At 41.7% G+C, this 13,442-nt stretch overlaps 1 protein-coding gene across 1 annotated transcript; it reads left to right on the top strand.

Moving 5' to 3' along the window:
- The first annotated feature begins 4,122 nt into the window (after positions 1 to 4,122).
- Positions 4,123 to 13,171, top strand: LOC102684639 (achaete-scute homolog 5). The gene is made up of 2 exons (XM_015342576.2): positions 4,123 to 4,367; positions 9,723 to 13,171. Exon 2 carries the CDS (start codon positions 10,247 to 10,249, stop codon positions 10,889 to 10,891), a length of 645 nt encoding a protein of 214 aa, XP_015198062.1. The 5' UTR covers positions 4,123 to 4,367; positions 9,723 to 10,246; the 3' UTR covers positions 10,892 to 13,171.
- Positions 13,172 to 13,442: the final 271 nt, after the last annotated feature.

The raw sequence follows: 13,442 nt of genomic DNA, 5'->3' as shown, positions 1-13,442 counted from the left end.
GTGGGGCTGTGATTGATGTGCAGGGGTGTTTCAAGTTGCTGGGTGCGTTTTCCTCACTGGGACGGCCCAGGCTGGAACAAAACCCCCTGTCTCTGATGTCACTGAAACTAAACCGGGTAGCAGGTTCAAAGTGAACAGCGTGTTTGAGCTTGTTCGGCATTGTTCTGAAATAAAATTCCTGTTTACAATATGATCAGTAATTGCAGGTCAGAGGGGGAGGATGGGGGAGGGGGAGAAGTGGGGGCGCCAGACAGTTTAATTAGTGCTGTAAAACGGGGGGATTATTCCAGGAGCAGCCTGGCTCTGATGTCTCTGCTGAGGGGACTATTTTTAATTTGCAACAGGCCGGTGTTTTAGGCGACAGTCACGGGACGGGAAAGGGTGGCCTAACAGTGATGATCAGACATTAAAAAATGTTGTGCTGGTATATATTTTGCAGTTTCATTAGAACCACATTTATATTAAAACATTCTAAAAAATGTTCAAGTTGATTTATGGAGCACAGCTGTGGTTGCTATCATACGTAAGAAAGGTTACAAATAAAAGAAAGCTATTTGACCTATATTATACACTTATTATACATACTGTCTGTTACTAGACTAGTAGCTAATGGAGACCACAATCCCACCCAGAAGAGATGGTTACAACTGAGATTTCATAAAGAAACCCCCTTGTGTAAAAACTAAATCACACACTGCTCCAAAAAGTCTAAATGAACTTGTGCAGGACACTTTATGGTATTTTTAAATACTGATAACCAATGAGGACCGCACAGTGGTACAGTTCTTAACATTTCTGTCTTGCAGCACAGGGTCCCCAGGTTCAGATCCACACCTGGGGTACTATCTGTGTGGAGTTTGTATGTTCCCCTCATGTTTGCATGGGTTTCCTTCCACATTACAAAGACACACTGCAGTAGGTGTACTGGCTTCTGGAAAAACTAACCCTTAGATGCACAGGTGTCCTTGTCAGAGTGCATCTCACCTTGTGCTTGTTGCTTGCCAGGAAAGGCTCCAGTTCCCTGATAAACCCTGAATTGGATGGATGATGCACAATGAAAATGGAAGTCTGATGTTTACATCAATGACTAATGGAAAATGTACGTTATGATGTATTTTAAACAGTGAATAGATACGTTTGTTGAAATTTATGTAGTTTTAGTACTGTGAAAGATGAGTTGCACAATGAGTTACATGATTTCTAAAACCGCCTGGTGCTCAGTATTTGGTAATTGAAGTGAGTTATAATTGCCAAAAACAGCTGATCAAGAATCTGTATAGACATTCAAAAAGATGTGATTTTAATCAATTCTGAATCAGCAAAAGATAGAACCATGCCCCACTTGAGTAAAAAAAACTCCAGCTGGCTGATGGCACGACTGAAGGTAACTTTGCTAAATGAACATGAGCAATGTTTCCTGAAGAATGAGATGTCCTGCTTCAGGAAAAAGCAGCCCAGTCTAGAGAAACTGTCAGGGGACAGGCCACATCCTGGGAGGCAGGTCTCCACATGACTCAAGGACAGTCACATATGCCTGGTGCATTTAGATGATCTTTTCCAGACTGCAGTGCCTCAGGCATGAGGAATTTCAGAAGCAAGATGCAGTGCATCAGCAGAATGAATGTGCCTTGCTGTCCACATGAAAATGAGTTGCCTACTCACAGGCCATTGTAAGGGCAACACGTTGACAGCTGAGAGACGAGACAGCCATCCTCCTGGGCCAGAGAAAATCTCACATGGTAGCATCGAGATTGAGGAAGCGATTTATTTAGCGAGGCACCCTTGACAGACCTGATGGAAGACAACGTGGGCAGAGATCTCACAATGAGCAATAAGATGTTCAAATCAGCCGTGATTCTCTGGCTGCAGCTCTGCAGGAGGAGAAGCAGAGGGTCCCACAGCAGCCTGTCCAGAGCCTGAGCAGGACCGTGCCTCGAAGATGTCAGGAGTGTGTTACTGCTCAGGAAAGTCATACCCAAAAATCAAAATTAACTGCACACTGTTTTCATATTGACATGTTGCATTATATACTGAAAAGCTTAATTTAGTTCTTTGATCTATATTTTTGCCTCCATCCTGTGATTTTGAATTTTTCATCTTTATTTAAAATATCTGATTAAATTCACTAGACCCGAGTGCTGTTTTTTGTGTATGAGAGTATAGTAAAAAAAGCTCAACTAAACTATCACTTTTTACACTTGAAGCAGAGCTAAAAAACCCAGAAGCATATTAGAAATCATTTTACCTTCATTGTGACTCTGGGTCAATATTGCCAAAGAATAGGCAGTTCTCTCTCCACCAATTATCTGTGTTTAAGCAGTTGGCTTTTAATTGTACTAGTGACTTCTTAATATTTGCAAGAGATAAAAGACATAATTGATGAAAATAACAAATATATACAAGCATGAAAACCACCTACTGTACAGGATCGCAAGGAGACAAAATTGAACATCATTGTGACTGTTTAAGACAGAGTAATTAACATCTGAAGATGTGTAAATATTATTTTTTCTAATTTAAGGTTTTGTCTAATCTGCACAAAAAGATGTATCAATACAAAGCGATCTTCTCCCGCTCTAGAGCTAGACAACACTATTATATTAGCAAACGGAGAAATCAAAGCTCTTTGTTTCTGTCTTCTTTGGCATGAAAAGATTTGTGTTGTGTTTGCTGTTAAGTCGGCATTTCAAAAGTCTAACATGCTGTCTTCTCGGAGTGACAGCTCTGTTTAACACAAGCCACTTCTGAGTCGTGGGGAGGGAGGGAGCTAAAGTTCTGTCAGACTCCTGCACTTTCATCCTGGCTGTAACACAATCTCTCTCTTCTTGATCTTTAGTGGCTTTTTGACGACAATCTCAACACATATACACCAGGCAACTACAGTGACCAAACTCTTCCAATGAACAAGAATAATTATCACTTTAATTGACATTTTAAATTAGACAAAACTGGTGTGCACAAAGGTCTACAAATGACTTTAATGACATTAAATTACTTAGTCTTAATCAGAGGAGTAAAATACAAATATAAGTGATCTCCAGAATAAGACTAAATATATAGTATCTATATAAAAATAGATACTAAATCATGGCCTAAGCAAAGTGAGAAAATGTATTGCTGACTCACACCTGTGCCTCATCTTTATGTTAAAGACATCTATACAATTCTTATTATGTAACCAGCCAAATGGGAATCAACAAAAGTTTTAGGACTGCTCTCTGGCTGACTATTCTTCAGTGGACAGTGTCCTACAGGAGAAGTGGTGTAGGCTAGCGCAGGACGTTAAGAGAGGCAGGGTATCTCCCACTTCAAGCCTGCAGGCGATGACAGGAGATCCTGCTGCACCAGGAACTGGGGGAAACCTGTCGCAGCTAATCCCAACCCAAGCCTTAGCAATGCTCTTGGGGTCCTGGCATGAGGCAGGCTCATGGCAGCCACCACCTGTGCCACTGAGCTCATCCTGCACTCCGAGCCACTCAGGCCCCCTCCCTCCTTTCCAAACACAGATCCGCAGGTTCCGGAATCATGCTTTGTGTTTTTTGCATCTTGTACTGTAGCAAGACACCTCACAACTTCACACACGGGAGAGTGAGGAAATGTGGGCAGAAACGTGGGTAGATCTACAGGCACCACACAGGATTTTGCCATGGAATTTCACTCTAATTTTTAATTTAAAGCATTCTGTATAATTGGTTCAATCAGTATCCATTAATTAAGTTTAATCACTATACAAAAGACAATGACAAATGAAAAGTTTCCTGCAAAACCAGGAATCCAGATTTTGTTTTCCATCATGTAAGGCTATAAAGACTCTATAAAATAACTTTAAGGTCAGAATTAAATCAAAATGGATTATTGGACATAATAAAACAGTTTAGTGATTTCCAGTTTTTAAGAACCACCAATCTGTTACATCTTGGATTTGAGGAGTTGAGCATGCCTAGTGAGTAAGGTGCCCGGTTTTCTTTGAGCTTTCTCTTTGGTCAGTGTCTCCCTGCCTTCCTTTCGAGATGTGTCACTCCTAGCTCCCACAGCAGCTTGGCGAATCTCCCCTCCCCGGTGGGCGGGGTGCTGTTTTGAAGTAGGATCAGGTGAGGCAGGTAAGAGGCTGAGGCATGCTGCCCCTCTCTTGCGCAGCGCACACATCGAACGCAGAGGGGATTCTGCAGTCACAGGCGCTACAGCAGAAAAGCCCGCCGCCGGATCAGCCTAGCTAAGGAAACTGCCAGTGAAGCCTGGGTGAAAAAGGACTGCACATGTCTACTGGAGCCTCCGACCTGCATGCTGGCTCAATGCTGGAGTCCTCCCATTCCCACTTCCATTAAGATCATCGCCTGCCCAGTGCAAGCACTGCATCAGAGGTGCAGGTAAGCACATACTTTTCCACTTACATTACAGGGAAAGAAAAGCAGGGAAACTACAGCACAGCCACTATACCCAGTATTTCAATCACCACATTAAATTGTTCGGTTGGCGTACAATCGCCTAAGAATGTACAGCTGTTTTTTACAATAAGAAGCACAGCAGTCCTACCCTTTGTAGCAGGAAACAAGTTGCATAAAGGTTCATAGAGGTTAAAAAGTGTGAAATTGAAACAATGATCTCAAACCTGTGTTTTGCAGGTGCTTCATGGTATAAATTCTGTTGATCCTTCATTGCTTTTGTGCTTTTAGAATAAATACCACCAGAAGAATATGGGCACATCTCAAGTGCGTATACACACAAGTTCAAATCCACACCTAAGAAATCCCAAATCATCAACTGAAAGTTCCAAAAAAAGTGTGTCAAATTATTGTAATTTAAGAAAGTTACAGAAGGTAACACTAAAAGAATAGATTCCAAACTCTTTTTTACTTAAAGACATTTGTTTAGCTTTTTCATTAAAATCAGAAAACAGTAATTTCCCCAACCAAGTCTATTTAACACTAAGAAAAGACATTTAAAAAGCAACTTCCTCACTTCTACGTTATCAGCGCCACCAGAGAGAATGATGCAATATGCTGAAATATTGGAATGAACAGCTTTAAATCAAAGTAAAATTGTTATCAATTAAACTAATTTAAAAAGGAAGTAGGACACGTAGTGATAGAATGATTACAAGGAACATTTATGATGTCTTAAGGCTGTTTACGTTCAAAGTTCTAAATTAGAAGGCTCGTTTCTCTTTTCACGAAGAAAAACTTAAATAGTTTTGTAGTAGTAGCAGAGATCGATGTCAAAACCTCGGAGAATAAGCCTCATCAGTCCCACTATCTCTAGATGCCCCACTTTTGGCACCTGCAGAGTCTATTCGATGTGGAAAGCCCATGTGTGGGTCAGCAGTGTGGGACAGCGGTTAGAGAGCTGGGCTTGGAACTGGAAGGCTGTAGGTTCACATCCCAGGTAACCCCAGGAACGGCAGTTGTACCCTTGAGCATGGCACTTGTTAAATACCCAGCTCTGTGACCGGGTGAAAGCATCACACAAATAAATTAAACTCCTGTTGCAATGATAAATAGCAGTAAAAGAAGTAGATTTTGCAGCTATGCACAATTGCAACTGTTTACATGTTTCTGATCTGTAATTAAAAAAATAAATGCAGAGTGATTGTGAAGTTCCAAAGCATATGAACTGTAAAACAATAACTACACAGCTGAACAGCGCTGTCCATCCTCCACCACTAAGTTGTACAGTATAAACAAACAAAGCGCATGTACCAAAGCTGCTCAAGCAAAGATCATTTTCTCCCAAGTGTTTACAAAGCCTTAGATCTATGCTGCCAGTCTCCCAGCCTTGCGTTGTTTATTTTAGCTCTTCCGATCTATATTTATACAGGCTTCATATTATTGATGTGGTTTATTTCACAGCAGATGGAGAGGCATGTTGGAACCAATAAAAAAAGATAACAGGTATTAAAACTAAAAATATGGGAATTCATAGAAGTTGAAAGCAATTAATCTGCAAATCTTCTGACGCTGGATTTATATATAGCTATACACATATAAATTTACCTACATACTCAGGGCTGTCTCAGAAAAGTACAGGTGCCATCAACAAAGCTTAAACAGGCTTATGTACTGAAAATCTGAACACACATGCCTGTCCAGCATCTGTGTAAGACTGCTGGAGTGTTGTGAAACAAAGATGCATCTCAACAGTTCTGCTATACTGTACAGTATATCCAGTACAGGGGTGTTATAAACATTAAAGCCAGAGATAAACAAGAAACAACCAGGTCTCATTGACTGGATGCCATCCCTGTGGGAAGCCTTTTGGTTGCAGTAAAAGCCAGAACTGTACCTCCTACTGTCATGTCTTGTGAGAAGCAGAAAGTCCTCCAGCTCCAATACCAAGGGTGCAGAGATGGGCAGAATAAGGCACTAAGCATGCGAGACCACATGATGCTTGGGCAGTCACTGACCGTTCTACCACACCCTCTGCACAGCCCACATCTTGGCCTCTTCAGCTTTGACCTCTGTGGACCCCTGAGAGATGATCAAGGGTTTGCCATCGACCATTAGGTCCAACAGATAGCGCAAGGTTTCTATCAGGGCAACATCAAGTCACATGAGCTGCTGGAGGGCCTGTACTGTAAAATGTAAAGACTACAGTACATGTATGTAGAGAAATAACACAATACATGGCCATTTGCTTATTAATGAATTTCTTATACTTTTTGAAACATCCCTGTACATATTACATAAGTGTTGAGATGCACATTTATTTCACGGCTCTGGCTATCAAATACTGGATGTAAAATACTGTATTCGGGTTTTGATTTGATTTGAAAAGGAACATAGTAAATATCCTGCTGTACTGGACTCAGAAAGCTATGTCAGCAATATAGCAAATTAATGAAGGTGGTGTTCTTACAGGGCTCTTCTTTGTCTGAATCTAGTCCTGCCACACATCAGTTCTATAACTGCGGACAAGACAAGGTTAAAGATTACCAATAACTGGGACTGACGCCCTGGAAACTGTAGAGTAAAATCACTAAGTCTACAGTGAACACTTAAATAATCTTAAATCTGGTAACTATCTCTTTGATATTGCTCTCCACAACTAAGATTCAGTAAAGCTAACATCAAAAGTTTAGACATGTACATGAAATTTTATAAATACATGTATTTTAATAATTTCATGTCCCTTGTCTAGTAATCACAAACACACATACAATGTCTCTAGTCAGTACAGGTTCACGATTTTATGGAATGACTATCATCTGATGGCACTTCAGAAAAAACATAAAGGCACCGTGGCAAATGAAGGCACTGGGCAAGAGAAAAAGTGAAATATTAACTGGAACAATACTACATTTTAAAAATATACAGTAAGTGCAATACAATGAACAAACAAATATACAAATTGAAGTACTTTTAAACACAAAAGGATAAGGTACTGGTATTGCATAAATTTATAATCCTACAAGAAAAATAATAATAATATCTTAACTTTAGCAAGAAACACACCATGCTATTTTAGAATACTCCAGCATTTTCATTCAACACACTAAGATGTCTTGTTAATGTACCCTTTACATTTATATCTGTACTGTATCAAGTGCTCTCACTTAAAATGTTAATGTCTGAACAGTAGGTTCAATCAATTTTTATATGGATTTGACAATGTTTCATACTTACATTCTAAACACGAAAGATGTCAATCATGTCAACCACTAGTCTATTTGATCTTGCATAAATTCTTCTATCAGCACATTATATCGATTGACCGTCTTTAGTTTTACTTGGACAACACATTAATCTTTACAGCTCCTTTGTAATGACCTGTCAAAGAGCAAGGTGCAGGAACAATATGTGCTGCATTTTAGCTGCTGAGAAACCCAGGGGGGAAAACAATAATCTGACAAAAATATCAAAGTCCCAACTGCTGACAGACCAGATTTCCTAGTGTAAAAAGTTTAATTACCAGTAATTAATCAAACTCATTTGGAAGGGTCCTCTGAGACAGGTACCAGCTGCACAAGTATTATTGATTGCCATATCTGTTTGCATAAACTCAACAATTCACTTAGAAATTTCCAAAAAAATGGATTTCTCTGGGGTTTCCCATTCCTTCTTCTGCATTGCTCTTATGTTGATGAAAAAACAAATATTTTGAAAACCCAGTGGACATATTTGCGTTAGAGGTACTGTAGGCTGCTGAGCTTTTTACCCGTTTGCAACCTTTACATTTCACAGTATTTCAGGCTCCTAAGTAGGTTGCGAAAACAAACGCAGAGAGTTAGCACTGGCTGTTTTGCGGTGTATCTGCCTTGTCCCCTTTCACATTATTAACAAGACAAGACAGCGTGCCCTCCCCGAATTGGTGTGTGCTCCAGTTGACTCCCACAGTTCCAAGCCACGTCCTCCCAGTAATACAATGTCTTTAAAATGTCGCTGTGTGAGGGGCAGGTGTCCCACCCAGGATCCAGTCCACCTTGTGACCCCCGTGCCTGCCAGGCCAGGCTCCTACTCCCCAGGAATCTGCCCATACAGTGGTTGCTAGAAATGGAGAGATGGAAGTACGGCTGACATCTCTCACTTGTTTTGAACTACTGTGGCGGTTCTGGCAGGCGGTTCCTGGGGCTCATTAGGACACCTGACACCGAGTGGGAGCATTAGCCTCACACACCGGGGGAATTCCTGTGTTTTCACAGCAGTGTCAATCAGCCAGCAGTGTGTTTGAGAAGTGGGGTGGAGGGGGATTAGATCACCACACAAGAGATGAGAAGAGAAATGACTCCAAAGGCCCTAAATAGCTGTTAACCCTTTAAAGTGATTGCTTTATCTGCCTGTTTTCTAACCATCTGTCCCACAGCTATGCCTCTCCAAATCTGTTCTCATGTTCCTACTCTGATATGCAGTCTGTGTGCAATAAATCAATATTCATGTACACTCTGCTTATGAATATCACAATAATGCATATGTCGTATCACTTTCAATTGTCAATTGTTTAAAATTAACTGCTTTCAATAATGGAAGGAGTATGTGGAATTACTTTTATTAACGTTTATGTGGGAGAACATCTTCTTCAAGTAACCTCAGAGCTTAGCTTTAATAGAATTCCATTTCTCTGACACTAATACTGTACATAGGAACATTGATATGGTAACAAGTTTTAGTTTGGCCTTTTCTGTTGCCACCCTATCAACCCCGACTTTATGTAAATGCTAACTGACCATAAAAGTACTGTTCAATGTTTATTATCCATCCATTTTCCAACCGATTTTTTCCAATTCAGGGTCATGGGAGAGCTGGAGCCTGTCCCAGCAAGCAATAGGGATACAGTACAGGACACCAGTCCATCGCAGGGCAGACAAACACAAACATAGACATTCACACCAGGGCCAATTTTCCCAGAAGCCAATTAATCCAAGAGTTTTTTTTTTGGACTGTTGGAGGAAACTGACATGAATGTGGGGTGAACATGCTATACAAACTCCACACAGATACTGTAGCATGCCAAGTCTGAAATTGAACCCAGGGCCCCAGTGCTGCAAGGCAACAATCCCAACCACTATGAAACAGTGCTGAATACAGGGCCCTTAAGAGTCTTCTTTGTTTACGGGATGGAAAAATGTGCTCCACACACTATAACAAGAGATGCAAAGGAGTGACACACTCTTCATCCAATTTACTTGCTTCTACTGACTATATTATTATTGCGAATCAATGTGCCTTTGAAATTCAGTAAGCTTTTTACAGAAGGTATAACCTCTTTTCATTTCTTAATTACATCCCCAGAGCCCGAGCAAGGAGGAGAAAGCATTGTTTGAAGTTAAGAAAGAAGCCGAAATCCAGACTCGGGTAGCTCTCTGCCTGCTCTGGGTCCTAGGACTCTCCAGGACAGACTGAATCTACACAGAAAAAATGGTCATTTTCCTGAAATAAAGAGCCTGCCGGGGATTCTGGATTGCTGTAATAAAATGACTTTTTAAAAACCTGCTGCTAAGACATTTGATTTAAAGTGAAAAAAAAAATGAGACAATTCTTCATGACTTCAGATCAGTAAGAGGAATGAAGGTCAATTTCACTGATGTGATGTATCTTGCAATGAGGATCCAAATAAACTGCTTTAGGTGTTGGCAGGAGAGCATTTAAACATTCCTTTAGCAGAATAAAATATACATAAAGGAATTTTAGGAAACACTATTAACTTATTAACTGATCTTTTGCACCTTCACTGGGGGTTTCAGTGAGATCAAGACATTCTATGACTGTCTGCCTGCATTTTGCAGCCCCTCATCACCTCTTCTGCCACCACAGAGATGAATGCCAGCTTCTCTCATGCCTTAATGGAGCGCAGACCCGGCATGATGCCAGGGAGCTGTGTGCAATATGGCATAGCGCCCCCTGGTGGTCACTCACACTCAGAGCACCACCACCACGCCCACCACCGCTGCCACCCCCCTGCTGGACCCGGAGACACTCTTGCTCATGTGCCCTTCCTTCTGTACCCGGCCAACATGGACCCCAGCTACTATGAGGCGTCCTACGGGGGTGCCTTGTTCCCCTACGTGCCTTTCCACGGACACTTCGGGGTGTACGACTGCCCCTTCGAGCCCGCCTTCATCCAGAAGCGCAACGAGCGCGAGAGGCAGCGCGTCAAGTGCGTCAATGAGGGCTATGCCAGGCTGAGGGACCACCTGCCCGGCGCCGTGTCCGAGAAGCGGCTGAGCAAGGTGGAGACGCTGCGGGCCGCCATCCGCTACATCAAGTACCTGCAGGATCTGGTGAGCCGGGGGGCCCAGGCGGGCGCCGAAGCAGAGGAGAGGAGCGGCAAGGGCCCCAGAAATGCCACTCCCACCCCGGCCGAGGCAGGCGTCAAGAGGGACTGCAACAGCGACGGGGAATCCCAGAATTCCTCCTCCTCCGACTCTCCGTACTGCGAGTCCGAGGAGTCGCTGAGCTAGAGAGGGCCGGGCCCTGACTGCAGGCTTGAGGCCTGAAGGCGGAGTAGGGGGAGAACAGGCCCGCCTGAAGCTGCTAGAGACGAACCAGCTCTGACTGTGGCGGGATGCAGACCGACAAGCCATAACACGGGCAGAGGGATAAAACTACCACAAATTAATGAGGGTTTCCTAATCCTGTTCCTGGAGTGTCCCTCTCACTCCTGGTTTTTGATCCAACCGATTTCTTAATTAGATAAAGTAGTTGAACATAAATCAATCATCCGCTTGATTTTAACTGTTTTTGATGCCCATCTTGATTTGAGAAATACTCTCCTTTCTGTGTATTATTTCCATGAAATGTGGCAAATGTGATACGTCAACAATTTAGAATTACTGCTCAACCACAGTGGTCTAAATAACTCCTGATAGATGAGCAATTAAAGATATACAGAAACAAGTGGCAATGACACTCTCTCATTGTAACCATTCTTAGCGATGTGTCGACTCTGTTTGAATGCCAGCTGGTCAGGACCTCTACAGGAGGGGCTCATGCTACCTTTTAACCCCCAGCTATGATGCAGGGAGTGGCATGCTCAAGGGGGAAACCTTTGGGCTCATGAGTGGCAGGCTGTTGGTTTGAGTCCCCACATGACACCCTGCTGTTCTAGAGAGGTGAGTGTTGCTGGGGCTGATCCCTGCAACAGACCAGCATCCCTTCTCGGTGGGTGGGTCCTAACTAGTCCATGACGTTGTGGAAACCAGGATGAGCACTGGACCAATGAATGAGCAGCTCTGGTAAGGTCTTTATCCTTGTCAATCGTCTAACTAAAGGTTCAGCACATTGACAACCAAAACAAAAGTCAGGGTACTCTGATTTTAAAAATCCCAATGAGGCTGGCATCATCCACCACACAGAACCAGAAGCTATCAAGTTCTTGAGCATCACAACCCACTCCAAGATCTATGTGAGTCATGGAAGGCACGTCCATTCGATATTTCAATAGATCAGTGTAATCCCGAGGTTCAGACAACATGGACTGTGGACATCACTGGTTTCAAATTTCTTCTCACATTTCAGTTTAATACAGCACCCCAGACAACTGGATTGCAAAAGTCAAGGCTGACTTCAGAGACTTTGTGGGCCACAGGTTTTTTGGTCATTCCATTCATAACAGTCCCTGAGCGATATTGAAAGCTAAAACATTTTAGGAAGCAGAAGTATTTCAACTGTAGTTTTTAACACTGCTCATAGTGTCTTAGGGGTGGAGAGATCATGACTGAAGGTAAGTTTAGGTAAGACATGAAGGGAAAAATTAAATCACACATCTGTCATAAATCTAAAAACCATTTACAGCCTTTCTGTAGTGCTTGATGATGTCTCCAAACTACTTTAATGAACTGCATTGAACCTTTTCCTGCAGACTGTATTTGCTGAGCTGTAAAAAACATGACACTGTGTTCTTATACGTTTCTGAAAAAAAATGTAATTTTACTTGAAATTACCCAATTTAGTTTTCTTAGGAAAGAGTTTTAATTTTTGAGCTAGTTTAAGCTCAGAAACACGTATGTATTATAATGCTATGATGTGACAGTTTGTCTATAAGATGATAGACCGTAAACAGTAATTCAGCTGGAACATTTACAGAACCTGGGACAAAACAGAGACTTCCAGAAAGAAATGTAAAGGTGCTTGCCTTTCCTGGCCTTTACAGACATAGTAAGGCGGAATGTGGATCTATAACTGTTGTTCCCAATCCTGGTCCTGGTGACCATACACATCTCCTGGTTTTCATTCCAGCCCACCCGAATTGGATAATAATTGAAGCCTTAGTTGATATACAGTAATCCAAGTCACAAGTTTCAGATTTTAATTCACTTCCAAATATACCTATAATGGTAAGGTAGAATGGTACCTTAATTCATGGTTGATGTTATTGCTAGTGAAATGGTTTTGGAGACTTTCTGTAAATCAAAGTGCGAATCCCCTTCTCAGCAACTGCCCTTGATGTTTCAAGGTCATCTGTGACTGCAAAACCACTGAGGTCTTTCCTGTTTGACCATCCTTACACAGTTCATACCAAATAGCAGGATTAGTGTTGTGTGTGTTTGTGATCATCTTTCAATCTTGATCTTATTGCCATGTTGACAGCACTGTACCACTAGAGCCGTGTGTCAAAGTTTGTTCTTTAAATGACAGTTTGTAACCAGTTTTACTGATACTGCTTTGCACTTTATCCTAGACTCTGTGTAGCACCCTTCAACTTGTAAGAGGCATTAGACCCTAGCCCAACAATGATGTATGATGGAAAACTTTCTAATAAAAAGTAAAAATGAAAACTGTGTGTTTGTGCTTCAAGGAACATTTATTTTATTTTTTTTTTCAAAGAGATGCTTCACCATGATTATAGTTCTTTTAAATATGACTACCATCTTGATATACTGTGTTTAGCTCTTTGATTACTACAGCAATTAATGCATTTTTTGCTACTAATGCATAAGTACATACATATAGTTCTACTGGACACACACTGTTTTTGATCTGTCAGATTTACACAACCTAATTATGTGATGC

Source organism: Lepisosteus oculatus, chromosome 5 (assembly GCF_040954835.1).
Source record: "Lepisosteus oculatus isolate fLepOcu1 chromosome 5, fLepOcu1.hap2, whole genome shotgun sequence".
In the NCBI taxonomy this organism is placed as follows: domain Eukaryota; kingdom Metazoa; phylum Chordata; class Actinopteri; order Semionotiformes; family Lepisosteidae; genus Lepisosteus; species Lepisosteus oculatus.
The sequence above is the reverse complement of the archived record's forward strand: the minus strand, read 5'-3'. Positions and strand labels throughout refer to the sequence as shown.

Excerpts from the sequence above, each read along its gene's own strand:
- LOC102684639 (XM_015342576.2), top strand. The coding sequence starts at position 10,247 with ATGAATGCCAGCTTCTCTCATGCCTTAATGGAGCGCAGACCCGGCATG.